Genomic DNA, 26,478 nt, shown 5'->3' with positions numbered 1-26,478 from the left:
ACTCTCACAGCGCTTCCTTCATTTAGTTCTACGCTGCACGACCCCCTCTGCCCTGCTACCATGCACCTATAAATTGTAGTATCGAGCACAAGGCCGACTCTTAAAGCGTTGCATACTTATGCACCTCTTCATATATACTGCGAAATGACGCACAAGGACGTGTATGAGCAGTAAGTCATGCAAAGGGCGTTAAGAAGAAGGACAAAAATGAGAAAAGTGAAATGAACTTACAATGTATGTTTGAAACAGATATTTAGATAGCTTTCTTCTTTTTTTTTTCAGATTGGCGATTTGCCACATAGCATATGTAGTAAAAAAATATCAACAAAATGGGCATTGAACAAAGGCCTGCAGCAAAGTTTAAGCGCATTTGTCGTCAGTTGTCCAACGATTATACTCCTCTGGCAAATCCTTTTGATTTACGCGCATAGAAATCGCAATCGCATTTTGAGTAGTTTTAAGCAGCAACTAAAGAGACACCGTAGCGTTTTCTTGATATTTGTCTCTCGATTACTGCTCATTTAGTACTCCCTAATCCTGCGATGGAACATGCGGTACAAGTTACGTTAATCCGCAGCAATGCTATTTGGTATTTGGCCCACTGAGCACAGAACATTCGCTGCTGCATCATGAAGACACCTCACGTGTAGCTCAATGCCGCAATAGTCAGAACTCTTACGAGGTGTCGCTGTCGCTGTCCAAGTCGCCCTTATGAACATCCAGTTGCAAGTTCTTGCGAGGCAGTGGTAGCGGGCAATCAGCCGAATCTGATGGAGGCGGAGGCACGTGATCGAACAAGCCTCCTTCTATCTCGTCCAGGCCAGGACTTACTGCGCCGCGGCATTAAGAGAAGCCATTAGTGAACTGCATCAGTGCATAAGCCAATAGGCTTATTCAGATAATCATGTGGAAGAGGTCTGAAAAAATATCCGTCCATGTACGTCAGTTAATATGATTAGAAACAGCAATGTAAATTATAAGTGCGCGCAATACATTCTATATGTGAGAGGTGCTAAATCTGAAAGGATAAGGATCAGTTAAGAAATGAAGCACCAAAAAACTAAACATAAGATGACGACAGTAGAACTGCGCTAGCGCACGAGCCTAATTATACTTATCGACATGAGAAACGAATAAGGCAAGGAGAAAGTACGCATTAACGTTCTACAGTGCATACTATATGATGATGAAATATAGTTTGGAGATAGAATTCATGTGGGTGCTGAGGAGAGGCCTGAGTAGAGATAGAAAATTCTCGCTTTTTCATAGCATAGAGCATATGAGGCCGTATATTGCGTGATTAGATTACACATTGGTAAGTGCCCTCTCGAATGAGGTGCATGACACACTAGCGTCTTGAGTCTACAAATCATCTTCTATATCAGATTTGCAAAACTTCTCTGCACATTGGCGAGTGATAACTGCTCGACGCCTGACCTGGTTCCATTAGTGAACTCACAGACAATTTCTTGAGCACCAAATGGACATGATTCGCCACGAACCGTTAACGTTACCGAGCATCTTAGGTCCAATGCCCGGCCCTTCAAAACAGCGACGGGTTTTGGATTTATTGTTCAAATAGCTGACAGAAATTGGTCAAATAGTAAAACTTTAAAAATTGCATCCTTCCTATACAAAAGCCTAAATTTACCCGCCATGTCACGTGTAAAAATTAGTATCAGGTCCACTCGGACATTCCATATTTATTTTTATCCTTTTTCTTTTCTCCCACTCTTTTCTGGAATCTTTTAATCCCATTCCCCATCCCTATACAGAGTAGCATGCCAGCGGTTATATACGCGCCGGCAAAATTCTCTGTTTTTCTAATAAAGAGCCCTCTCTCTCTCTCTCTCGGGCACGGGGGATTCCTTGCAAGAGGTATCCCTCATTGTACACGCACGGAAAACTCACGTTACCACACCTAATGCCGATTCACAGTGGTGATTGACTAACCAAAGTGCGATCGCTTTATTTTTATGTCTTTTCTCCACTTTCCGATATTGTTCCTTCTCGGGAACTTGTTCTGTCCATGCCATTCGCAAACCAGTCGATACTTAATAAGCCCTTTCTGTCTTGTTTCTTCTAGTGCGGGTGATTGGCAGAAGACGTTGACGCCCATGCAAATGACACTGGTTCATTCTTTTCACATAAAATGAACGCAGGAGGAAACGATGCATGAATGGAATTCAACTTTGTTAGTTCGCTTATCACATACGCATCAACGACCCTCATCCCACTCCATTACATTTTTTTTTCTTTTTCTTAGTCATGAAATTATTAACACAAATGTTTAAAATAAGTAACTTTTGTTTTCCAGTGTTCAACTTCTACGTTCTTTCGCCTTTTCTTATCTTCAAAGGGCCAGTTCTCATTTTTATAGGGCCCGGATATTACGAACCGGCTGCTCAGACACTGGTTTTGTTCTATAAAAATAAGGTCAACAAACGTATTCGCACATATTATACATATTGCTTGCGGACGACTTCTTTATGATGAAACTGTGCGCATGTTTTTTTTTTTTTTTTTTGTAGTCACGCCGTCGTTCAGGAAGTGCCATTTGCGGCCTTCTCAGCAAGACGACGAATACTCGCGAATTCAATGGTCAGGCGTCCCACCGTACCTTCGTCATAATCGGAAGTAACACGCAGTCTGCAGCTCGGAGCCGCTGATGCCCGCACGCCAAGGTCTGGTTCGTAAGCCTTGTTAACGAAGTATTCGCTGAGGTTCTTGGGCCTGGACCGCCTGCGGTGGCAAGAAAAGCCCACACAACATTGCGTCACGGCCTTACGAACGTTAGGAGCGAGGTTACGAAACCACGAAGACTTCGTCGGCGTTGTCTAAGAACAATCTCGTGGCCTTGCTCCTAGCGCGAAAATACTCATGTATTGCTCTGCATGCCGAGACGCACATCTTTTATTCGTAACCTCTCGAGCACGGTTCGGCCACTATCTTGCAGTGAGGGGAAATTTGAATTTCTGAAGCGTGAAAACGGCGCCGCTAACAACACTGAAAAAACAAACTGCTAAAAAAAAAGTGGGCAAGCCCTTTTGCGCAATGGGGCTACCCACGCATAATCAACACCTCGTTCAATTTTATGCTTTTGCCGTGGACCTCACCAAGCCTTGAACTGTCGTAAAGGGTGAGCCTGGTGTCAAGCCGCGATGCTTGCGACACATGCTGTAGAGAATTGCTTGGGAGGATCAGTGATGCAAGAAGCGCCGGGTCTGCAAGCGTGATCGGAGCAAGGCGACGTTGCGCGACAACTATAACAGAGCTCAGCAATCACGGCGTCGGGTCTGCGCTGTAGTGAGTAGTGTAGGAAGGTTACCATGATATGTAGTAACTTTTCGCGAAGCCAACATGACGCAAGTTCATGCAAACCTAAACAGGCCGCATGTGTCGACAGCTAGATCTCGCAACAGGAGAAAACAACTTAGAGCTTCTGTCTCCCTTTTCTCACTCGTCTGTTGTGATACCTTCGATTTTGGCAGTGTACCAAAGGCTTTTGAGCTTGTTTTGAGCAGCTGAAATTAGCGTACCATTAATACCCCTAGAAACTGCTGTGCTTGGTCGGATGCAGTTATCGACGGCTCCCCTGTCTCAGAGCACATATTTCAGCTTGCAGTATTACGTAACCTCACCAGTAAGAAATCTCTAGAAATTGTGAAAAAGCTTTTCCACGGACATGCTTCTCGGCTGCATTACGTTTGAACGCCCTATTTCTGATCCTTAGGCCCTGCCAATAACACAGAGAGGGACATCTCTCGAATACACTTACATAGTTCTTTTTTTTTTTCATTTAGCGACTTCGTTGTAATGTTTGGTAAACAAAGCCCGATTGTAACGATACCGCGCTAAGTCACTTAATAGCTGTGCTTCTTTTGGGAAAGCAAATAATTGCACAAGAGAGCCCCACTTCATGTACCTTGCATACCACGATGGATGGTTTTAGCTACCGTAATCTGATGATGTGCTACTTACGTCGTTCGGATGTCTGTTTCCACTGGAGGTGCTGACGGGACATGTATGGGGCTTGTGAACACGTCCTTGTAGGTTTTTTCGCCTAGTGATCCGAACTTTCCGGCAGACTCCTCAAACATCTGTAAGTCAGAAACACCAACGGCATGCAATGTGAGTTGCTCTCCTATAAAAATTAGGGTTAGGTTGTACTTTGAGGTGCTTCTGCCCATTACGCAAGTTTAGTCCCCGCGCTTTTGCACGCGTATAGGTTTCATTTTTCCCGAGACGTTTTACCAGCAAACCCTCTTACGGCTGTGGGATCGGGTGCACTTATATGCGCTGCCGACTGCTTTATCCAAGATAAAGCATTGTACTATACATCACCGACCGCTTTGTAACACCGCATTTTTTTTTCTAAAACATATATTTCAATCTCCACGAAAGGAAACTCCTGTGCTCCTTTGCTAGCTATAAATTTTGGGTTGTTCAAATGCGATCACGGTGGTGAGACTTCAATAACCCCCATTTGTCGAAAAAAGTATTGAAGAAGATACGCATGGTGCAACAAATAGTGATTACTGCTACTATGCTCAACCAAGAAAGAGGGAAAGCAAGGAAAGGAAAGAAGGTCAGCGAGACGAGCGTCTGGTTTGTTACCCTACACTGAAATAAAGAAAGACGGGAATAAGAAGAGGAAAAAAAAGGGTGAGAGTGACCAATGCACTAACACTACAGCACGCTCTGAAAGAATGTAGAGAAGGGTACTTCTTATTCATTGCTCAGGTGCGCTTTCACCACTTAGTGTAACTCTAACTCAAACGTGTTTTTCACCATCATCATCATCAGCAGCAGCAGCAGCACCAGCACCAGCAGCAGCAGCAGTAGCCTATGTTATGTCCCCTGCAGGACGAAGGCCTCTCCCTGCGATCTCCAATTACCCCTATCCTGAGCCAACCGATTGCAACTAGCACCCACGAATTTCCCAATTTCATCGCCCTATCTAGTCTTCTGCCGTCCTCGAGTGCGCTTTCCTTCTCTTGGCACCCATTCTGTAACCTTAATGGTCCCCCGGTTATCTAACCTACGCATTAAATGACCTGCCCGGCTCCATTTTTCTCTCTTAATGGCAATTACAATATCAGCTATACCCGTTTGCTCTCTGATCCAAACCGCTATATTCCTGTGTCTTAACGTTATGCCTGGCATTCTTCGTTCCATCGCTCTTTGCGCGGTCCTTAACTTGTTCTAAAGCTTTTTGTCAGTCCCCAAGTTTGTGCCCCATATGTCAGCACCGATAAAATGCACTGATTGCGCCCCTTCCTTTTCAATGAAAATGGTAAGCTTCAAGTCAGGAGCTGACAATTTCCGCCGTATGCTTTCCAACCCATTTTTATTCTTCTGTGCATTTACTTCTCATGGTCAGGGCTCCCTGCGAGTAATTGACCTAGGTAAACGTACTCCTTCGCTGACTCTAGAGGCTGACTGGCGACCCTGACCTCTTGTTATCTTGCCGGCTAATCATCATTACCTTTGTCTCATGCATATTCATCTTCAGCCCCACTCTTATACTCTCTCTTTTTGGGTCCTCAATCATTTGTTGTAACTCGTCTCCAGTGTTGCTGAACAGGACGATGTCACCTGCAAACCAAAGGTTGCTGAGATATTCGCCATTGATCCTCGCTCCTAAGCCTCCCAAGTTTAATAGCTTGAATACTTTTTTCCAAGCACGCAGTGAATAACATCGGAGAGGTTGTGTTTCCTTGTCTGACCCCTTGTTTTATAGGTATCTTCCAACTTTTCTTGTGTAGAATAAGGTAGCTGTGGCATATCTGTAAATATTTTCAAAGATATTAACGTAAGTGGCCTGCACTCCTTGATTATGTAATGCCTAGCTCTATGACTGCTGGTATCTCTACTGAGTCAAATGCCTTTTCGTAATCTGTGAAAGCGATATAGAGAGGCTGATCGTACTCTGTATATTTCTCGATTACCTGATTAATGACATGGATGTCGTCCACTGTAGACTATTCCTTCCTGAAGTCAACCTGTTCTCTTGATTGGCTGAAATCCAGTGTTGCCCTTAATCTATTGGAAATTACCTTGGCGAATATTTTAAGCAATACTGTGGGGAAGCTAATGGCCCTCTCATTTTTCAATTCTTTGACGCTTCACTTTTTCTGGATTAGTATAATGTTTGCATTCTTTCAGTTCTCTTGGACCCTTGAAGTTGATAGACGCTTTGTATAGAGAGCCGCCAGTTTTTCAAGCATTATGTCTCCTACGTATTTGATTAAATCGACTGTTTTCCATCTTCTCCTGCCGCTTTTCCCCGTTTCATGTTTTGCAAGGCCCTTCAAACCTCATCGCTAGTAATAGAAAGAGTCGCCGCAACCTGTTCATTACATGTTCGAATAGAGGATTCGGGGCTGCTCTGGGTATTGCACAGTTCAGTATATAATTTGTCAGCTGCTTTTACTATATCTTCGAAATCGCTAATGATATTAACCTGCTTATCTTTAGGTGCATACATCTTGGCTTGTCCTATGCCGAATTTCCGTCTCACTGATTTCATATGCTGCGTCTATTTTTTACGGCTTCCTCAGTCTTTCTCACGTTATAATTTCGAATATTTTTTATTTCCTCCTTGTTGATCAGTTTTGACAGTTGCGCGAATTCTATCTTTTCTCTTCAGTTAAATACTTTCATTCTTCGTCGTTTCTTTATTATTAGATCCTTTGTTACTTGGGAGAGCTTACCTACAGGTTGTCTTGGTTCCTCACCTCCCACTTCAACCGCTGCTTCTTAAGCCAGCCTAGTTACGGTTTGATTCATTATCTCTATATCATCTTCATCTCTCTGTTCTAAGGCTAAATTTTTGTTAGCTAGTAGTAGCGTGAATTCGTCTGATTATACTCTTACTGCGTCTTGGCTGGCCTGTTTCTTCCTGACTAATTTTGCTCTTTCTCCCTTCAAATTGAGGTGAATCCTAGGCCTTGCCAAGCTATCATCACTGCAATTTACTCTACCTAGCACTTCAGCATCCTTCACTATGCTGGTATCGGCAGAAGGTATGAAAGCTATCTTATTTCTTGTTTCGCCATTAGGCGCTTTTCCAGGTACACTTTCTGACGTGTTTTTCACCAGGACACAACCTCATGGAACGTCCATCTTCCAGATGTGCTGTTGTTCAAAGAAGATAGGAGCGTTAACGGCACAGCAGTCGAGATTAGCAAGTAGCATGTCGAGTGTTGGTGAGGGGAAGGGGAAGCAGGGAATAGGTGGGGACGGGATCATCACAAGAATTTCTGCTTTACGAGGTTAAGCAGAAATAGGTTAAGTGCTAGATCACGGTACGGTGACACGGAAGTAGCTCACGCAGGCTGTGGCTATTTGTCGCCCCCCTCCCCCGATTCAAAGGCAATATCATTAGATACCATTATCACTATTATTATCTTCTTCTTTCCTTCTGGCTCTCTCATATTTACTTTTAATGCTAAGCAATAGTTGCCTCATTCTCGGCAATTTGTGGTTGGTAGGTATACGTAGGTAGGCTGGTAGGTTCCTTTCTCGCCTCGCTTTCATAAAAAGAAAATTATGTCTGACCGATGGTGGAATCAAGCCTCTCACATCGAGCACAGCAGCCCGTTTCCCTAACCACAGGGCCTCGAGCACTTCGTTTTATTTTATTGCAACATTGAACAGCATAAGCACAGCAATATATACATTAATGCGTACCAGTCTCTGGGAACTGGCTTTGCACGATATTTTGCACGCTATTGTCTAACATATACCTATTTCGTCCCAAAGGCAACCAGCTCTTTGAAACACTCGGAGCGTGCGCCATATGCCGCTTTCTTATTTTCTTTCCCTGTGACTGCTCGCGCCTTGAGTTGTCCTAGACTGCACAATCATCGGGACCGGCTCACTTCCCCCTGTACTTTCCTCATACTAGTTTACGCTGCGTGGAAGCTTTGCGACACTGTACCAACTTGATGACCGCCCATCATGTTTTAAGATTTCTTCGCTGGAGAACAAATGCAATCGTCGTTATAACATACACGTACCACATTACGTAGTCCCAGAAACGTACGATTGTATAACACGTTGTTGCTGATGAAGCCACGATGCGTGTTTCCCTAGCTTACGCTCTTCCAGTACCCACGAAGAACCCGTTAGCGTCATGTCGTACGCTCTCGTCGAACGGCCGACGCAGAAATGCCCTTGCTGCCGTACGACCGTCTTCGATGCGGCCATCATCGGGTTGCTGTGGTCACAAACACGTACGCTCCCGACTCCACACGTACAACTGCTAAATTTACGCAAGCACGTTGGTTCACCTGGCAAGTATTTGCGGAACTCCAAACTACTGTGGATATACAGGTACCAGCAAAATGCTTCGCATGGCATCGATTCCCACAGTACGTCGGATACGCAATTTTTTTTATTTCTTTTTGTCTGGGCTATGGACAGCCAGAATGCTTGTTTATTTAAAACAGAATATAGCCTTCCCGACCACCATTTATGGAACATGCGTCTTTTTCTTAATTTTTTAAAGAAGCACGGTGTGATGAAACCACACTGATAACGGCACGGCGGTCTCGGGTTCATAGTCGTACGCTCACAACACGCACCGGTTCGCCACCGACACCACGACAACCACCACAAACAAGAAAACAGTCCCGCCACTCACCTTGCGCCTATTCTGCCGGCCGTAAGAGCGAACGGAGCCAGAGTCGCTGAACGGACTGCGGTGCACTTTCGGACGGCAACACTTGCAGTAGAGCACCAGGAAGAGCAAGACGAGGAGGAAGATGCCCGTCAGAACGCCGGCCACTATCCACGCGAGACGCGAGACCGACTCTGTTTTCGTTGGCTTGACGTAAGCTGGAACGTAATCAGGCGTTCACGTCGATGCATCACACATGGTGGTTTGTATACAACGAGAGAACGCACGTCACTACTTAATACGATCAAGACTGGTGCAAACCAAATATGGTACAAGAAAATAAATTGGAACAAAAATTTCCCTGTGCTATAGTAAAAGCGCAGTCTCAGCTCAGAAATTTCAGTGGTTTTATTGGTCTTGCTGTGTGTTATTGCACAAGCTAAAGAGAGTGGCTCCTTGTTGAATAGGTGGACGATTATTAGAGACAGCATCGAAGGCCTTCGAGCCCAAATAACAAATATGCTGTTCTTTCGAAAATATTTTGTTGAGATAGCAAACATACGGACACCCCGGGCGAACTTTCGCCACTACCACGACATTATTTATAGTTATAAGAGTGTATAAATGCGCTATAACTTTATTTATGCTGAATGTGCAATGCTATGCTATTCAACCACCAAAGGTGCTCAAATCAGGTCTATGCTCTTGACTGAAGTAGTCTTCACAATTTTATGAGCAGTGCATCCCGCTAGCAAAACTCGTGAAACATTCCATTCGCAGGGCAGGAGTTTTATTTTAAATCTTCCATATAATAAAAGTAACTGTCAGAGGTCACAATTTGAAAATGATGTAATTTGGCTTGCGCAGCTCTTCAGCGACAGCGCTGCGGCACCTGTGCGATGCCAATCCATGCGCTACGTACAGGACGTGTTGAAGCTTTTAAGGAGGCCAGAAATTTTGGCGCACCCAAGCGCACCTAAAACACCGTCCGAAGAGTTCGAGCGCAGTGCAACATCTTGCCGTCGCTGTACGTGTTTCGCCCTTCGGGTGAAACTGCCACTTTCTTTAGCAATGTCATGTATGTGTGAGAAGCCCTCATCGCGCAGGGCAGAGGAGGAGGATAATAGGCAAAGACGGATTTTCTTTTTTCTCTTCAGGTAGTCGGCAAGACGTTCAAGATTGCCTTTGCATATGATACATTAATTAATACTCGTTCGCCGTAAAACGAACAACTGAGAGAAAATGAAATGCGTTCGCTAAGCATACCTGCTGGTGCCGAGCATAAAGTGAAATTCCGCGCCGCACTCACGCTCAGCTTTGACGACGATGGGGTAGCCGAGCAGCCGCGACATGTCCGTCTCATTGACCCCGGACATGGCCTGCACAGCGGTTTCCGCAGGCACAGGCTTGCCCTCTTGTGACAGTGTGTACACGAGGGACATGAGCTGGTCCTTATAGTCCACCGAGAGGTTGACCACCTGTGAAATGGCGAAACGGCGAGGCAAGATCTCTGTTCTGTACAGCGCGCTCGTGACACATGATGAGGAGTGAGACGGCAGCACTGCGACAGGGCCGTCAGGTTCCACCTGATGGTCCCCGAGTGGGCCTAGCCAGGTGGCGTGGCGTTTGCTTACGTCTCTAGTGGACAAAATAAAGTTGTTTCACTCACTCACTCACTCACGGCAGCACTGCTGAACGATATATATACATTGAGACACGGCAGCGAAACCTCCCGGTCATATTTACGAAGACGTTTTCAGCGGTACTTCAGCAGTAGTAATAAACGCCAACTGCAAAGAAATGTTATTTTGCTAAATGTGTTATACATATAGATAGAATTTATTGACAGGAAAGACAGAGATGTCGACCTGGGCTACTGCGCTCTAGTCTGCTACTCTGCACTGGGGAAGAGGTATAAATGAATAGTATGCACTACTCACGCTCGTAATTGTATAGTTTTCTTGTTAACAGCCTTTATACAGCCCTTACAAAGGGACAATCTGGATGAAGGAAATCCTAGTACGACAACTTGTGTTGCCGCTTTCTTCTACATCCGTTTTCTCTTCAGCTATGTTCCTAAAGTCATTCAGACTAACGCAACTTCAAGCCTCATGACGGCCAAACTCTATGACCAACGTCTGCAATGAACACATAGAATCAAGGAACTGGAGCAGATCCTAGCTGTTGTAGCTGAAGATACGTGAATAGTTAGTGTAACAAAAAAACAGAAACACGTCAATGTTAACGTGATCCTGCTCGTAGCAAGAATTATCCACTGTGAATAAAGGCAAACTTCTTCCTGTGTGTTTTCTTCGTCTTTTTGAGCTGGTGCTTTCATCATAGTGGCTGTATTAGCACCGATATAAGGGGTATTTTTGTTATCTGCCAAACAGAAGCGTGCTGTATTACGTACAATCTGAAAAATAAAACGAGAATATTTGTTTTGTGCGTATATCTTTGCCACTGAACGACTGAGTAATGTAAGAAGGCCAAAACTATGCCTTATGCGATAGTTTTTCATGAGCACTTCCCGCTAGCCACAGATACAGGTATACAGATTGGCGCAGCTAGATGTAATGACGTCAACGGGGAAAGGTAATTGAAGGTTCCAATTGCAAGTTCGCACCGATGAAAACTAATCAGAAGGAAGCGACTTAAAATTATACTATATGCGCTATTTCGCAAGCGTTTGAACACATTTCTTCTGCTGATCTACCGCAGTAGTTGCGGTAGTATCCAGTCGTGCTATGATAGTAAAGATATCCCTTTTATACCATGAAAAGTCCACCTTCGTGTTATATAGATGCACCTAAGGCATTCCTTTCCTGCAGAAATTCTTGTCAGCATAGATACAAAATCAAGAAAGGGGCCGACAGATGGAGTAGCACAGTGCGACACAAATGTTGCACAAATAGGAATAAAGTGCACCAGAATAGCTAGCCTACGTTTCAATAGGAGGATGAATCTTTGTCAAAGGTGGTGTTGTCTTCCTCGGCGGGTTAGATTTAACGGGCTCGTAGGGTGACGTCACGTGCAAGCGTTGTCGGCGGCGCCTGGCTGTAAAGAACGAGACTTTAAACAAAGTTGTAGCTCTCATTTGGCGTTTCTAAGTGTCGTTGCGAGAAGGACGGAGTTCGAAGAAGAGGGAAAGAGAGTGAAGAAGGAAAGAGGCAGCAGGCGAAAAGAAAACAGAAAGAAAGAGAGAGAGAAAGAGGGGCGGGGGTTAGTTGCGGGAGATAGAGGACGGGAAGCCTTCAGAGAACTGGACAGAAACTGTAGGCGTGGCAGGCGGCGTGCGTTTGTGGTTTTAGAAAAAATAGCGCGGGAGCAAGTAGCGCGGGTGCAACTAGCGCGGAAGCAACCCGAGCAACATGAGTTGAAAAATGACCTGAGTGGGCCAGTAGCGACACGCTAAGAAATTTTGAATTTATTAGGGTTGCTACATGGAGGCTGTGGGAAAGGACGGGGCGTGGTGCGAAGGTGTATGGGAGTGGGTTGGCCTTTGAAGGGACGTTAAGCTCAGTATAGATAGGCGTAGGCGTCGTCGCGGCGGTACGCAGAAGTGGCAAGACCCTGTAGGCTGGAGGCGCCGGAAAAAGATATACTGACCTTTGGGAGGTGTCGGTGGCGGTTTAAAAAAACAAACGATAAAAATGTGCAAAAAAGTAAAAGAAGGAAAGATAAACGCTAGATGAAGCAGGAGGGGCCAAGTCTTCATGGTGAAAAAAGGCTTGTTTGGTTGATATATGCGTACAAGCGTAGAAAAAAAATCTCAAATTTAGTGGTAGGAGAGGGACAGGGAAGAGCTGGAAAATAACGAATGGCTGAGCCTAAGAATAGAGCTTAGCTGGTGGCATAACGTGTTTTTGTGCCTTTGTTGATGATATGAAAAGTTTCTCATCGACAATATTTATCTACTTATAATATTTGCGCAGTTGATCAGCTAATTAAGTCTAATTATGTAATTAGACGGAATGCAAAAAAATAATCTGATTATCTCCAAGTGACGGTAAACAACATTACCTTGGTTCTGTCCACCTACGTGGCATTTGCATATTTTATTTTTATTTTTTTGTGGCTCAAGTTACGTTGGACACCCGGTATAGATCCTTGCTCCATTTAATATCTAGTATGAATTTGTTGTAGTCTCAACTACGTATTGGTTTGCTACCAGTGGCATAGTCTAGACAGTAGATTATATATTGCTTGATGTGCAGGTGAAAACCGTAGTCACCTTGCGGAGGTATTCTGACGCGCTACTTTTACTCTAGTAGGAGATTGTACATGCTTGCATATAGAGCACCTGGGACGGCCCACAGGGACCGGTTTTTGGCGTCGTCTTTGTCCTTAATTTGAAATTTACAAGAATGTTCTTGAAATTAGTCTTGCATCTGTAGGCTATTGGGCGGGTCAGGGGAGATATTTAGTTTCTGGTTGCTGATGATCGAGAATGGGGTAGTATTTACTGAGGATGTTGTTCAGGTTTGGGAGTGCGTTTGAGAATTTAGCAGTAAGAAGAGGTGTGCGTTGCTGACCTTGCTGATCTTGCGATCTCAAGGCAGGGTTCGAGGCCCTCGATCGGCTTACTCAAGTTCAGTTGCATCGGTGTAGGTTTTCTGAAGGGCGGTGTTCCGGTGGTTCGTGTTTTATAAGGTTTCTTTAAGGTGATATAGTCCGTCAATGTAATCTTAGTTATCAACGCAAATGCGAAGTAGTCATGTGGCCCGACCTTTTGCCTTTTCCTCTTCTTTTTGGGTTAATTTTCTTTAAAGTGCCACCAACGCTTCCGAAATGTCAGCATATCGTTTTCAGCGCCTTCACAACACAAGGTAATGCCACTTTTATATACCGCCTCGACGATGCCTACGCCGATCTACTAAGGTTAACATCCCTTCAGAGATCAACCCACTCCCATACACTGCACCTCCTTCCCACCACTCCCCATTCTTTATCACAGCCTCCATGTCGCCACCTTAATGCCTTCAAAATTTGTAGGCGCGCTGCTACTGGGCTACTCAGGTCATTCTTTCAACTCATGTCCCTTGGCTTGCTCCCGCGCTGGTTACTCCCGCGCTCATTTTTCTAAAGTCACAAACGCACGCCACCTACGACACCTATGGTTTCTGTCCAGTTCTCTGAAGGCTTCCCATCCTTTATATCCCGCAACAATCTCTCTCTCTCTCTCTCTTTACTTCTCTCTCTCTCTTCTTCTTTTTCTCCTGCCGCCTCTGCCTTTCTCCACTCTCTTCCCCCTTCTTCGAACCCTGTCCTTTCCACAACTGCGCCTAGAAACACCAAATGAGAGGGCTAATTTTCTTTTCAGTCTCGTCCTTTACAGCTAGCCGCTACCGACAACGACCGTACGTGAGGTCACCCTACAAACCCACTAAAACTAACGCGCAGAAGATGGCAAGGCGACCTTTGACAAACATAGGTCCACCTAACGAAGCCTTCGCCAGCTTTTCTGAGGCACGTTATGCCTGTTGAGATAACTTCTATACCACAGTTTTCAGTATGGATGACACTGACCTGGACAACCATGGATCTGCCTATGTAGCGTCTCCCTCGCCGTGATGCATGCAGTTGGGCGAAAGCTTTTTCGTACACAAATGCCAGGTTCTTCGCAAGCTTCTCTGTGTTTGAATGGTTGTAGCGCTCTATACGCATCACTGTAAGTAAACAACACGGCATAATAAAACACAGACCAGTCCCGAGTATAGTCAAGCAAACAATACATTCGCCGAAATAATTCGAGCATAAAGTAAGCAACAAGCTCACAACGAATTCACAACGCCATATTCCCGCCGTGATCACCAAAACGCATCGAGAATGTGGCGTGTTTTTGGCGTGAACCATTCTCACAAAGTCGCAATTTTCCTGATTCTAGGTGGCTTTCATCCCTAGGCACATGAATCCTGTCCGTGACCAGGGCAGGCGCAGAGCCAGGGCGGAAGCCATAGCCAGTACCTACCAGGACAGGAAGAACAACCTTTACGCAAACGCTGCTACATACGTTAACGGCAGGGACGCAGTGGTCACTATGATCGACTTCCTACTAAAGAAGAAGGTCAGCGCATCGCTGAAGGACTGCACCGTATCTTACGCCGTGGAGGACGCCGTCGCTCTAGCTGTCGCCGAGGGAAACAGATCCGGACGCTCGCTAGTATTTATCAAGGATTCTCAGGACGCCTGCCGGGGATTCATCAAGGGTAGGGTAGGCAGGAAAGCAGCGGGCATGTTAAAGGCCAGTAGCGAAAGCAAAGAAAAACACCAGAAAATTTGGGCCCGGGGCATGACGGAATTGCTGGGAACCTCCAGGCCGGTGTCATAGCTCGAGGACACGCCAGCCGAGAGAGATCAGAGGTCAGGGGTACAGAAGCGGTGAACAGTACCTACGGGGACATTATGGAGCACATCCGGGGAACCAGTAGGTGACATTCCCTGTCCCACAAGAAATTAGGCAGCCAGCAGTCAGTGTTCTGCCGACAGCTACAAACACACTCATGTCTGCTTATTTACAGAAAGATACATACAGCCGCATACAGAGACGTTTGTCCCTGGCATGGTGAGAAGCCCACAGTATACCAGGTAACGTGGGAATGCCAGAATATAAAGGCAATACCCATGATACAAAACGCCACGCCACAGCAGTGCGAGGCTGCGCTGTCCAGCTGGTAACCGGACGGCCAGATTTGGCTCAGTGGACGCGCCAGAAAGGTAGCTAAGGCCACGGGAGTTCTGGACTGTTGACCCATCCAAAGGCGTTCTGCAAGACCCCACCTCTGGAGCAAATAAAGTTTTATTTCTTTCTCTCTCTCTCTCTCACCTGATGTCTGCAATGCTCCAAGTCGGCTCTGCATGTGGTTCTAGAGATGGCTTTTATTCGACCATCACCAAATCTTTCAACAAAGACTTCAGAGAAATTGTTCTCCTTTGGAATTTGTTTTGTATCACCGGCACAACACATTCATATGTTTCAAACACACCTTGTGCAAGCGTGGGTCTTTAGCCCAGTGGGCGAAACACTCGGCTTCTCAGCACGGGGTTGTAGGTCCGATACTCGATCGCCACCACGAAAGTTTTTCCTTTCGAACTTATTTTGTTTAATACATTAATTTCTTTATAGCGATTCGTCTTACGTGACGGACTGACGGGCTGTCTCGTTGGGTCGGCATTGAAATGCTTACACATTTAAAATTTCATGGAACATATAGCTCAATTCGGCCTGCACCGGTGGACTACCTGAAGAAGAGGACATTACATCTATAGGACAAGGCGAAATGTCCACATATGCGACCAAATTGTTTGTACTTAACGTTCTAATGATTTACTTTAGGGCACGTGTTACAATCGCGAGACAGGCTGAGAAGAAGTGAAGTCATTCCTTTTTTAGCATAAATCCTAAGACTGCCATCACTTTCGAGATGTCTGTTCTTAAAATTTGCTAGAACCTGCTTTGGCGTGTCACTTGAGACAGTCCCGAACTTCCTGAGGGGCGGTTTTGGGTAACTACTAACTGGAACGCCAATCTGTTTTGTAGCACATTTTAACGACAGATGTCTTGGAATCGATGCTAGATTTAGTATTTCTGCTACGCAATCATAACTTTACTACTGACAGCGTCACTTTAGAAATTGCCACATGTGACCTGAAGTTAACAGTTAAACAGGCAATTTATTTCTTTTAATCGCCTCTCTATATATTACAGTTTTGGTATGCAAGTAAGATCCGCATCTTCAGAAAATCCGCTTTGAAATATGGAAAAGAGCTGCCTGTCCGGCGCGATCATTTTTTGTATCTGTTCGAACTAAAAACAAGCAGGTAGTATCTAGGATTAATTCATAGCGAAAGGTGCGCCAAGCCATCACATTCATGAAAGGGTACAAATTTATAACCTGTCTGTTTTCAGCAAGGACGCCCAAAGGGCTCCTTGTAGGTTTTTACTGCCAGAAAAGCTCAAGTTTCTTCAAAAACTTATACATGAGAAGTCACCTTACAGTGTGAGCAGACAGTGCCTAGCACTTATTACAGCGGAATCTCGTTGATACGGTTCCGCATAATGCGTTTTTCCGATAACACGTTTCTTTTTTCTTTCCCGGCCAACGTCCCATAGGAGCAATGTATTTTCAAACGGGTATTGCGATCGCGTTGTCACCTGAAATTGGATAATAATAATACAGAAATGGGCTTTTAGTGATACTTCTAAAGCTTATAGTTCATATTCCAGTGTTCTAGCTTAAATCGCATTTTAACGACCCACGAACAACTTGTTAAGGCCCAGGCACACTAGAGGAAAAACGCACGTGGCGCGCCGCCACCGGTACAATGATGCTGAGGCAGTGCGGCCACACCGACCGGCGGTTCACCACTGTTCGGTTGAGTGAAGGAATGGAAGCTTTTTTTTTAACTTCCAGAAGAACCACTTTACGGACATTGAAAATAGGAAAGTGCAGCGCGAACTGACGAGCTATTTCAACTTTGCTAAATAATAGTGTTGACTGCGGTTCGTGTGGCGTCGAATGATGCTACTCCGCACAACTTGTTATGCGGAGCAGTATGACTCCACTCCCCAAGAACCTTTGCCAATGAGTTTGTCACCGATTACGCCTATTTTCATACTTTTTGGAGCTTGCTTTGGATATTACCATTTTTTGATGACGTCTTATTTTCCAGTTCCCGCGACGATTGTACCAATCAGACTCAACGTACTTTCTTAAAGATGCGGCTTCACAAGCCCAAATGAACATAAAGTATGTAACACAGCTTGTAGCGTTCACGTACCTGTCTTTATCCAATACTTCATCTGATCATTCAGCGCTTCCGGTGACGGCTCCGAACCGTTGTCGAGATGGCCGAATGAGTTAAACACCGAGGTTGGACTGACGACAGTATCTGGAGGGCTGCGGCTCCAATCCGGCAGAGTCGTTGACGGCGGCACAAACCACTTGGACATTGACGTCAGAAACCAATCCGTCTTCCTCGTCGCGGGAGGGCTCGTAGTGAACCACAACAATGTCGGCCTGTTGGATTCTGTGCTACTGTGCCAACTCCCTAAGGGCATCTTTTCGCGGCCCTTCTCTGAAGTCCACAGAGCAGATGGGCCGGACAAATACGACGCCTCTGTCTTTCCTGTTGGTAGCATTTCCGTTGTGGCAGCACTGGATGAGTGTGATCCCGTCCCAATATCGAAAGTATTTCCAATCGGCAGTAATTCAGTGGTGAAAGGCAACAATGTTTCTGGTCTCAATAATGAGGACATTGTCAAGCTTGACGAATATAATGGGCTCGTAGATGTTGGCACAGCGTTCAGCTGAGGCGAGTGCCTGGAAGACTCGATGGCCGGAAGAGTAGTCGCATCGGCATTATTCACAGAACTTACGCCGTGCCGAGACAGATGAATCGCGGTGTAATTTTGTGCAGATAGATTTTTCTGATTATCAGTAGAAATAGAAATCTCAGCGGTTGACGGAAACGAGGTTTGCTGGAACAAAGACTTGGTGCTGAGCATAAGTTCGGATTCGTTTCCTGAATACGAACTACTGGTTACACTCGCATCTTTAATGTCTACTAATGAACCGCTTTCTATCTCTAGCAACGACTCGTCTAGGATAGGACTAGAGCTGGAAGAAAGCAAAGGTGTCAGTGGGCTGGGCGACAGGGACGTCAAAGTGTGAGGTGTTGGTGCGATTGAACTTGTGCTATCTACAGGAAACGACGATGTTATCAACACAGCCCCCTCAGAGGAGCCTTCTTCTGAGAAAACTGAAAATGGAGATGTCAGCTTTTGAGGCCCTGATGAAAGAAACATGTCCATGGAGTCACTATGAAACGATGGTGTCATATATTCAGGCTCCGGCATAACATCGCCGGCTGTCGCTTCAGGTAAAGCCGCAGAAGGTCCCGGGTATCCTACCGAAGTTCTGGACAGACCCCAGCTGTCAATAAAGCCCGAACCTGAAGAAGAAATTTCCGTGCCATCACTAAGATCTCCGTAATCTATTGCCGTTGTAGTTGCCAACAGAGGAAACAGTTCTCCGTGATCTATGGTAACAGTAGGTGGAACAGATGCGAAGTCACTATTATGGCTGTTGTAGCTATTTTCTCCATCTCCAGAACCATCCAAAAAGGCTTGGGCGAAGCGTTCCGAATCAGTGGTCCACGTGTGAACTGCATCTTCTGCCGTGAGTCTTGAACTGATGGGATTCTTTCGAAGCCATGACCCTTCGTCCAGCCCTTCATCTTTCCTCAGTGCATCTGGAACAGCAGTAGCAAGGCCAGAGAAAACAATGCACGAGCGGAATGGTGGAAATTTGAGATGCCACAAGCACTGAAAAAATACAGCACTGCCTGTTTTATAACCTTGAAGAACTACCATATGAAAGGTAATAGCAAGTTGACAAAATAGCACTGTTGCTGCCTTAACACAATTAATGAGCGCTCAAAACAAGCACATTACTAAAGAAAACAGGGTAAACAAGGGAGAAGCGCTTCTTCCGTCTCCCCCCTCGCACCACCCCCCTTTGTTTAGTGACAGGTTTTACAGTTAGCGTTCACTCATTATGTGAAGTATGCCTTCAGCAAATAATTTTAAATGATGCTGTTTTGTTCTTCTACGTGTCTAATGGCTGTTACACTTTAGTGCTCTAACATCACGCTACACCAATTATACCTAAATTTTATTCTTCCTGACTTGCTTACTTGAGAAAAAATAAGCTAAATACAAACTACGTGAAGAACTTTCATAACAATTTCATTTTTTTTTTCACAGAGAACAACATACACATATGTAATCACAACAAAATGCAGATATGGACATTCTGGATATTCTGCAGTGTTCCCTCAATACGCCGTTTCAGCTGTGAAACAGGATGTAATTTATATAAAGCGTTTTATAATAACTGGCACCAGTTAGTGAAATGCACCTTACTAGGTCACTGCATAGCAAGGAAATGTCAAAGCATCTGCTTCCATGGCGTCCTGAACGTCAAGTAGGCAGATAAGAATGTTTTTGTTTTCTTTAGGAACCCCGAATTATTTCGCTATTGTTCGCATTTCGGCAACATTCCAGACAAAGTAGCAGTTGCATATCTCTTTGCCGGGGATAAGCTAGCACAGCTGGACAGAAAAGCTTTTCATACGTATCTGTAAAAAAATACGTGCAAGTTACAAACCTAGGTTAAGGCGAACATACGCTCCACAATACACATTATTTTAGCAACTTTGCGAATGCTAATGCGAATGCGAATGCTTTGCAAAAGGCCACAAAAGCGCTGCTGCGATATTTGAAAGCGACCGGATTGAGTCAGCGCCTGTGATTCGGACTGAGTGACCGACTGATACCTCCAGTGGACTCTCTCTTCTTTTCATCTTTTTGTCCCCCTTTCCCTTTCCCCATTGTAGGGTAGCCAACCGAACTCAGTCCTGGTTAACCTCCCTACCTTTCATTTATCATTTTCTCTCTCTCTCTCTTGCGAATGCTCAAGCTCTAGGTGGTAAAGAAGCTGGGCCCCGTAGTGTAACTTTGATTTCGACATTGTAACTTCTACTTGCCGGGCAACAACCGTATAACAAAGCTCCGATCTCCTCACTCTGTGCGAGCTGCGAGCCTGCAGCCTTTAAGCTGCCTGCTTTCTGACCCTGCCACACGTCTGCGCGCGGCAACAGGAACCACTGCGCTATCGCTACGCGCGCAGAATGAGAATGCTTTTCGGGTTGCTAAGTCTGAAAAATCCCGGATGCTTTGCGGGCCTCACCCGCCGCGGTAGCTTGGAAACTCTGGCGTTACGCCGCTGAGCTCGAGGTCGTGGGTTCGAGCCCGACCGCGGCATTCTGACGGGGGCTAGATGTAAAAACTCTTGTGCAATTAGACTGAAGTGCAGGTATAAAACCCCACGTAGTAGGAAATAATCAGGAGCCTTTCACTATCACTGCTGCGGGGGCCTCATAACGTGATCATGGTTATGGAACGTAAAACACCAAAATTAATTTTATTTATTTAGTTCTTGCAGCCTCACCATGCAGCATGCTGTTGATTGGCTCACCGCGTAGGCCCTTCGCTCACATGCGCATGGCACCAGTCAGCTGGAGGCTGCGTAGTATAGGCCGCAAAATATATTAGCTTCGTCCAGGTTCGTTCTGGTCGGAAGTCTTTTGAGGGGCAGGTGGACGTCGTTTTCGACACTCCAAACTTCCACACTATGAATGCAGTCCAATTAAGAATTAGTAGCTATGCATAACTCTCATAAGAATTCTCTCGTGATATTATTGAAGCCAGTAACCTTGGTGGACCACATTATTTCGGTGACGACATTGCGGATGCGAAAGCGAACGAGTGTTCGCTGCTTTTGACACGAGATTGTAAATACCCTGTTGCATGCAATGAAAAAATATTTGGCTCACATGTTCACACGAGCCTCGTTAACAGATTGCAACATCTTTTTACTACGTTCAAAGAGTTTTTCAGGGTTCATTTAGGCTCAAGTGCTTGTTATACTTTACTGCACCGGGAAAAAGGCTAAGGGCAAGAATGGTTGTGCAGAACGATGTTACTATTTCTGCACGACCTGCTTACATTAGCTATGACTCTTGGCTAGATCTTCAAGGTTGCCATGTGTATGGACAACAAAAACAAAGTCCATTGTTATAAAATTTAAAGCAGCTGCCCTACCGTTTGTGGTGGATGCTTAACTCACCCTACTATCTCACAGTCATGACCCATCGGCAGTGAATCTAAGCCAATCCTCAATAACCCACTGGAGGGTTGAACCTATCCAACTCTTTTCTTCGTTCCACGGACATGCGTTTTCTCTCCCATGCGGCCTAAGAGCTGCCCCAATTAAATCTTCTAAGCCGCCAGTGGCTCGGCGTATCGTTCACGAAAGCCAGTTGCTGCTTCATATCTCCAACAGCGGACAGCCCTGCATGCTACGCCTGTAGCGCAGCGGAGACAACAACGCACATGCTTCAGTGGATTCAGTATACGAAGAAAAGTTTCGTCGTCTGTACTAGACAGGGTCAACAACCCTGCGCTCCTGGAGCACAGAGTGCTTAATCGCCGGTTCCAACCTAAATTTTCACGCATTGTTTTGGTAGCGTTGCGATAGAGTACTGGTATTGGCATAGCGGACAGATTTTTAACGACTTGCGCGCAATTTGAGCGCGATTGCTGACTAAGCGAGTTTCTGTACTTCTTTTTATATGTGTTTTCATTTACCTAGCCTTCGGGCCTACCCGCTTGCTTCCACAATCGATGCTTTCATTCCATAGCTTATGAAAGGCTTCCGTATGAAGGACCTCAGCTCGGCTACGAAAATAATTGTCGCCTCGAGTAGTTGGATCGCCGGTGAGTCAATGGGCGCGACGTCGCGTTGTGCGCCTCTGACAGGCATCGCTATCGGAAGAGAGAGAGCGAAAGCGGAAGTGAGCAGCGCGCCATGATTGCGTGCTCGGGGGTCATTCACGCGATGACCGAGCGGACATGTCATGCGCGTTGCGCGCTACTTGTCCGGGTGCACCGAGCTTTTCCTTCGCCGGCAGCGTTCGCCTTTCACTTCCTTTGTCTCTCTCACTTTCTGTTTGCTTTGACGCTGCCAATTCAGCTGCGCGATGAAACAACACGCTCCTCGTTTCGAACCGCTACAAAGTTGCTCGACGTCTGCGCCTTAGTCTTCCCTCACTCCTTTGCAGAGGCAAGATCAGGCGGTTAAAGTGCGGGGTGTCATTGTTTGCGGCTCAGAAACGTTTGTTCACACTGTACTGTTTGCGTATAGAGAGGCATGTGGCGAGGAATGCACTCTTAAATGTCTTATTTGATGCCGATACGGACACTGGACACACATTTCGGTCAAAGAAGATCCCAGCAAGGCATTTGCAAGATTAGAACCACCTGCATATCGAAATTCACGGCAACGACAATGGCTACGATGGGCGAGTGTAACTGATTGGGTTTTACGTCCAAAAGATAAGCAGTGGGCTATGAAGAACGTCATATCCGAGGACGGCGGATAAATTTTGACCCTCTGTTGTTCCTTAGCAAAAAGCAAAGTCTGCGTGCACGAGACCCTGATTTTTTTCCCTGCTTAGTGGGAATGCAAAAACAGTATAATATATATTCTCTCTACTGTACAGAGTACGAAAGACCTAAAAGCAATGGCACTTCCGAATACTCTGCATGTTTTGGAAGCCACACAGATTATTTAAATCTGTTAACTAAGAGGTGTGAATTTTAGTTAGAACAGTTGCTAAGCACGAGTCTGGCTGTGACTCTTGTTATCGCATGCACGACAAGACGGAAGCTAGAATGTTAGGCGCGAGGCATCTGTGGCATCCGATAAGGTTGTATGCAAACAAACCCACATATAGCAACGTGACGTTACAAAACAGTCGCCGAAATGGTTTGAAAAAAAAAAATTATGGGGTGTTACGTGCCTAAACTACTTTCTGATTATGAGGCACGCCGTAGTGGAGGACTTCGGAAATTTCGACCACCTGGGGTTCTTTAATGTGCGCCTAAATCTAAGCACACGGGTGTTTTCGCATTTCGCCCCCTTCGAAATGCGGCCGCCGTGGCCGGGATGCGATCCCGCGACCTCGTGCTCAGCAGCCCAACACCATAGCCACTGAGCAACCACGGCGGGTATGGTTTGAAGCAATCAAGACTGATTACCACGCCATGCATGAGTCGCAAAAATGAATGCACTATTGCTTATGGTGCAACTTGCGCAACACGATGTCCCTCTCTCTAGTGACTGCCTAATAACCACCACAGGCGCTATTGCCGGTTTTGACGCAACTTGTGGTACCCGTACTCAAGACTCCGCAACTCCTCAGCTAGCGAACGTTGATGATAAAACAATTCTAAACATCGTAATTAAGCGTTGGTTCCAGGTTGTGCACTGGTGAGGCCAGATGCAGCAGATAGAAGCCCGAAAATGAAGTGACCTATATGTGAAAGCGGCTGCACACACAAAAAAAATTAATGACGAAGTGCCGGAATATTCTTCCACACTGCCAAATGGATCAGTACACTGATCAGCAACATTCTGTGTATCGCACGGAATTTACATGCGAAAGGCAACGGTCTATACAGACGCTTCCCAACGTACCTGCAATGTCGAATGCTCCGAACAGCAACACCGACACCACCAACGTCACGGCAGCGCAGCGAAGGGTCGTACGCCGCATGCTGTCCATATCGGACGCAGTGGGATCAGCGGTGAAGACCAGGCAGGGCCGCACTTTCGGGTCGTGGCCGGTGACAGCGGAGGCCGCCAAGCTGAAGAGTGCGGTGCGCGGGGGGGCACCCGATTGTGCTGCGCGCTACGCACCCGGACGTTCATTGCGGCTCTGAATGCGCTTCCCGGGAAAAAACCGCAAAGCCCGCCGCGCCGTCAAAGGCACGGAGCTGGCCAGCGGTCACCCGTGGTTGTCCGCTGCTGTCGGACTGCTGCTGGCTGCTGACGTCTCCTCCCACTGCCACCGAGTGCCCGATGTCGCCGGCCCCTGAGCTGCGTTTGTATACAGTTAGCAAAACTCGTGCGCCAACTCCACCATTTGTCAGCGGCGTCCACTCTATTGGTAACAGTGCTGTTGCTGAGCTGTACAGGTTCTTCTTGGTATGCGTAACGCATCATCGCTGCTTAATGAGAAGGAAATTGACCCCCGCAATGATATGATGCATGACGCGTTATGAGCTCGCCTTGTGAAAGTATTAAAAGAAACCTTATCGGCAAATAGGTACTGAGGACTGTAGCTTCAAGGGAAATATTGCGAGGCATCATAAAGAATCACAGTTCATTATCAACCGGGTCATATCGCGGCGGAGAATGTAAGAAAGTTACGGGTGACCAATCAGTCAAAGTTGAGACGAAATTTCTCAATTTAAAATTACAGTATGAGGTTTTATGGGCCAATGCCATGATGTTTATAAGGAATGCCGTAGTGGATGTCTCCGGTTCAATTTTGAGCACCTGGAGTTCTTTAACATACACCCAATCCAAGGTAAAGAAAATCTTATCGAAGACTGACGTACCTTGCAAGAACACGTCCGAGCTTTTTTAAGAGAAAATACAAAGCGACCAACTCTATAGGGCGCAGGTCAACGATGAGTTCCAGCTTCTTTAAGGGAAAATACAGAACGACCAACTCTATAGAGCGCAGATCAACGATGAGTTCAAATATGCAGGCTATCTGCTAATGTCATCCTCGGCAATGAGCCGGCATGAACAGGTCGTGAAGAAAACATGACACCAAGTCACCGAGACCCATCTTACACTCACAACACGTCTGTGACATTTAAACGTACACTTCAACAAAGGAAACAATAATATTCGAGAAAGGTGCTCTCATTGAGTTCCCTCGCGATGGCAGGTACAATTACAAAACGAAATCCTAATTTTTCACACGCACAAAAAACAAAGAAAACACTAACCTGCGTATAAGCATGGCTTTCTTATGCACTACACCAGGTTTCTTGGTAACGTCATAACCGAAGAGTCCGTCAACTACACCGTCGTCCGGATTAACTTGATCAAAATGACACAACTGCGGGACCCTCGGTCTACCGGGCTGTCAGCACGCTTAGCGTTTGAGGTAACACCGCGTCGGCCTGCTGACTTCGGTGAATAAGGAGCCAAGAATGCGCTCGTAACGTCTGCCCGATGCGCGCATCGAGCGGGCCACGGGTCCGCTTTTGTGTTGCGAGGCATTCGGGTGCCATGGCAACGGGTCGCGGGATCGGCCCACCGCTAGGGCGTCGTTGCTGGAGAGCGCGAATTTCGCGGCTCGTTCGCATTGAGCTCCCTAAAAAAATCACTAGATGTGGCTACGATATCTGGGGCTACGATAGATCCACTACCGTGAGAATGATGGTTAGTAGCCTGGATTTGTCTTTACTGCGTGCTGACGTCTTCGAACGTTCTCGTGGGGTTATTTATTGCGCTTTATCTTTCTAGCTAGGTTATTTTAGGTCAGACTAGGTTAGGTTAGGTCCGCCAAAACGTTGTGCCCCCTCTAGTGGCAGTCGCCAGCTAGCTCTCTAGCTGTTCTTTGTGATTGTTTTTGCTTGTGCGAATCAGATTAATAATAATAATAATAATAATAATAATAATAATAATAATAATAATAATAATAATAATAATAATAATAATGGTAATAATAATAATAATAATAATAATAATAATAATAATAATAATAATAATAATAATAATAATAATAATAATAATGTAAAAAGTTCCTAGCGCTCACCGTTCTTTAAACGCGCGAAGGCAATTAGTCTCTGCTCCCATGCATAATCAGTGCAAACTGTTGCATTTATAATGCACTGTAATTGGTTCAAAATGATGAACTGCGAAAATCGCACAGCTGCTTGAAGCGAAAAAAAAACTATGAGGTTTAGGCAAACTTATACGTACTGCCCATCAGCTGAAAATCCCTACGCGCACCAGAATTTCCTCTATATGAAGTATTTCATTTTTTTGTAGGAAGCTTCATGCTGCTCCGTAACCGTTGGGTTCGCTTTGTTTCCGCGCCCGACGGGACAAGGACGCCGCGAACTTCCGCAATTACATCCTGTGCTTTGTTTTGCGCGCGCTCCAAACTGTGCATTTTTAGGTCGTGTTTGGCGGACCATTCGTTAGTCGGTTTACGCTATCTTTTTTTCTTTTTTTTTTGCAAGCTTCTTCCTGCATCTAATGTAAATTTCTCGCGGGATATTCCGGCTAGGTGAGCGAGAAATTCTGCGGCCAGATGTACACAGCTTCTGTTTTCCTTGTTTCATTTCCAATGCGTGAAAAGCAGTGTCACAGTATTATCAATTTCTCGAAATTAGTTTCCCGGTTGTGCGAGCCGTAGCG

The 26,478-nt window shown here is 45.7% G+C and overlaps 1 protein-coding gene across 7 annotated transcripts in view; it reads right to left on the bottom strand.

The window, feature by feature from the left end:
• The window catches only part of LOC135898918 (uncharacterized), a 215,214-nt gene that overhangs the window by 19,274 nt on the left and 169,462 nt on the right, over positions 1-26,478 (bottom strand). For all 7 annotated transcript variants that reach the window (XM_070529532.1, XM_070529533.1, XM_070529531.1 and 4 more), the window contains 8 exons: positions 23,731-24,132; positions 17,408-18,880; positions 14,156-14,295; positions 9,936-10,104; positions 8,651-8,844; positions 3,982-4,100; positions 2,621-2,742; positions 680-830 (listed from right to left, as the gene is read on the bottom strand). In XM_070529532.1, the coding sequence (XP_070385633.1) occupies positions 680-830; positions 2,621-2,742; positions 3,982-4,100; positions 8,651-8,844; positions 9,936-10,104; positions 14,156-14,295; positions 17,408-18,880; positions 23,731-23,818 (2,456 nt within the window). In that variant the 5' untranslated portion in view covers positions 23,819-24,132. The remainder of the gene's footprint in view (positions 1-679; positions 831-2,620; positions 2,743-3,981; positions 4,101-8,650; positions 8,845-9,935; positions 10,105-14,155; positions 14,296-17,407; positions 18,881-23,730; positions 24,133-26,478) is intronic.

This window comes from Dermacentor albipictus, unplaced genomic scaffold, assembly GCF_038994185.2.
Source record: "Dermacentor albipictus isolate Rhodes 1998 colony unplaced genomic scaffold, USDA_Dalb.pri_finalv2 scaffold_23, whole genome shotgun sequence".
In the NCBI taxonomy this organism is placed as follows: Eukaryota; Metazoa; Arthropoda; class Arachnida; order Ixodida; family Ixodidae; genus Dermacentor; species Dermacentor albipictus.
The sequence above is the reverse complement of the archived record's forward strand: the minus strand, read 5'-3'. Positions and strand labels throughout refer to the sequence as shown.